General features: G+C 36.9%; 1 protein-coding gene across 1 annotated transcript in view; it reads left to right on the plus strand.

Annotated features, from left to right (window-relative positions):
• Positions 1 to 1,986: 1,986 nt before the first annotated feature.
• The window catches only part of LOC106882685 (uncharacterized), a 4,019-nt gene continuing 3,179 nt past the window's right edge, over positions 1,987 to 2,826 (plus strand). Inside the window, exon 1 of the mRNA XM_014933450.1 lies at positions 1,987 to 2,229. Within this exon, the coding sequence (XP_014788936.1) occupies positions 2,157 to 2,229 (73 nt within the window). The 5' untranslated portion in view covers positions 1,987 to 2,156. The remainder of the gene's footprint in view (positions 2,230 to 2,826) is intronic.

Genomic DNA, 2,826 nt, shown 5'->3' on the forward strand with positions numbered 1-2,826 from the left:
TATGTGTGGTTGCTGTTTTGATGACGTTCTTAGAAATTTCTTTTTGTGTGCGCGTGCAGTTTTCATTCTTTTTCTTATCTAGCGTTCCAAGGCTAGGGAAGTGATGTTCGAAGAACGGACTGGAACAGCGTTCCAAAACAATGTTTCTCGACATTTTCCCAAATGCCGAGAAAAATTTATGCCCCTAGGGGCCAATTCCTCCCTTCGAAAAAATACACAAATGAAGCTTGGGTGCTTCGCACAGATTATATGAAAAACTTTTAAACAAATGTGGGCAATATAAGGTAAAAAAAAAAAAGGTTTACCTCTGCAGCCGATGTGACAGCACGTCCGTCAGTAGAGATAGATAGATAGATAGATAGATAGATAGATAGATAGATAGATAGATAGATAGATAGATAGATAGATAGATAGATAGATAAAGAGAGTGAGAGAGAGAGAGAGATCTGATCAACCACATAATTCAGTCAAATCCGAAGTCCCAATTTTTGCGGATAAAACGGATTTGTACAGACACATGGAATTTCTGGAAACATGCAAATGCTCTTGTACACCATTATGTCAAACTTGGTTACAGTGAATCACGATCAAAGGAAATAGCAAATGAGATAGCTAAGATTAGCAAAGAAAGTCTAACTTACACGAATAATTTTAGCAAACAACTTTAGTACAATTTGTGACATAATTCTTTTAGCAAATAACTGACACAGAAATTTCGCTGGCATTTCAAAAGTGTTGCATGAAAGTTACCGGCTGTTGCAGAAACATATCCTCGTTTCGAACAGATATTTCCTCAGCCGCCTATTGTAGTCTTTAGATGAGATAAGAATATAAGAGAACTATTAACCTCTTCTTCTGACTCAAAGAACACTAACCGTGGAGTATCTGCACGCTGTTACTTAAAAAACAGCCGCAAGAGAGGTAAAGCTTGTTCATTGTGTAACAACATGTATCAAGTGAATTCCATCAGGAATCATAATAGAAATGTTATGACTTATACATAAGGTGGGACATGTAGAGATTCCCATTTGGTGTACGCGGCAGAATGCGCAAAACACAACTTGATTTATGTTGGTTGTACAAGAGAACAATTAAACAAAAGATTTAATGGGCACAGATATGACGTCAGGCACAATAACAGTAGTTCGACAGAACTTGCCGAACATTTTGCTACAAACGGCTGCAATTTTGAAAAAGACTTGAAAGTGCGTATTCTCAGAAAATATTCTGAATTTGCTACACTTTCAATACTCAAAATGCATGAGAAGAAATATGTTTGCGTGTTATTAACATCGCGCCTTGGAGGACTAAAATGACAGAATTCCATCATATTTACACAAAACTGTTTGATTAAATATTTTTCTTCTCTATTCTTTTCGTTTTCCTTCTTTTTATTTCTTTTTGTTTTTACCAGTTGTAAACAGCTTCAGATCGTTCATATAAAACAGATGATTTACTATAATATTGTACATTTTGAATCCATACCTGGTGTTACACAGTTCGTTTGAGAGTGGGATAAATGGCATGCAAAAAAGTAATGGGTTGAAGGACTCACCTTAAGAGATATCTCGTTTGATGTTGATGTTGTCAGATTGGCTAATCCCATTTCTATGGTTTAGAAGGAGACGTGAATTTCACTTCGCCGTGGTACCCTGTGTTAATTTGGAAACTACGGAATTTATTTATGCCACCGTAAGCTGTTTTCCTCTGCTTCGATACAGTCCTGGCAACTGATCAAAACTCTCCCACCCTTTCGTCTGATCTAGGTATCCATTCTCGTTACTTCTCTTTTTTGCCATTATTATTATTATTATTATTATTATTATTATTATTATTATTATTATTATTATTATTATTATTATTATATCTTTACCCAATACTTTTTATTCATCCATTATTTCTCATTAATCTAAAACAATAAAACTCTTCATAAAATCATCCCACTACCATCACGAAAACCGAACCCAAAACGTTCATTTATCTGTTTTATTCTTTCAGGAAGATGCCCTGTGGATTTCATTTACAACGGGTATCTTCCTAGCAACAATGATTTGGGTGTCACATATGATGTTAATTATACGCAGTGTTTCTACAAATGTGAAGCAGAATCAACCTGTCAATCGTTTGACTACAACTTTCATTTGAAAGGTTGCTACATGTCATCGAGTAATCATACTAAAGCCGTTTTGCGTTGCATCAAAACTGACATTTACACTGAAATAAACGGAAGTAAGTGCAAATTCGCTTTATATTTCGTTATACTTTTCTTCTATTTAGACCCTCTTCATCCACGTGCTTCCTCCTGATTTTTTTAGTCCATTCCCATGGACTATATATGTGTGTGTGTATGTGTGTGCGCGCGCGTGTATGAGTGCAGGTGTGTGTGTGCGTGCATGTGTGTTGTGTGTGTGTGTGCGTGAGTGTGCATGTCAACGCGTTTTATTGTGTATGTGTTTGTCGCACAATACCACTTGACAATGGTGTTACTGAGTTTACGTTCACGTAACTTAGCGGTTTGGCAAAAAGAACCGAAAAAAGAATTACAGTCTTGGCTGGATTCGTTCGACAAAGATTATTCGACGCGGTTAATGATGTCGAATGATTCGACCCCAGCCCTTAATGATGTTATCATTAAAGGCAGGGAACTGTGTATTAGTGTCCCGGCTGGTAACTGAGGAAGAATTAGGGCCCTTCTCTGCCTGTCCTATGCGTACGTTTTTTAATATTTAATGCATTTTTTCATTTACACACACACACACACACACACACACACACACACACACACACACACACACACACACACACACACACACACACACACACACA

The sequence above is a fragment of the Octopus bimaculoides genome, chromosome 17, assembly GCF_001194135.2.
Source record: "Octopus bimaculoides isolate UCB-OBI-ISO-001 chromosome 17, ASM119413v2, whole genome shotgun sequence".
Lineage (NCBI taxonomy): Eukaryota > Metazoa > Mollusca > Cephalopoda > Octopoda > Octopodidae > Octopus > Octopus bimaculoides.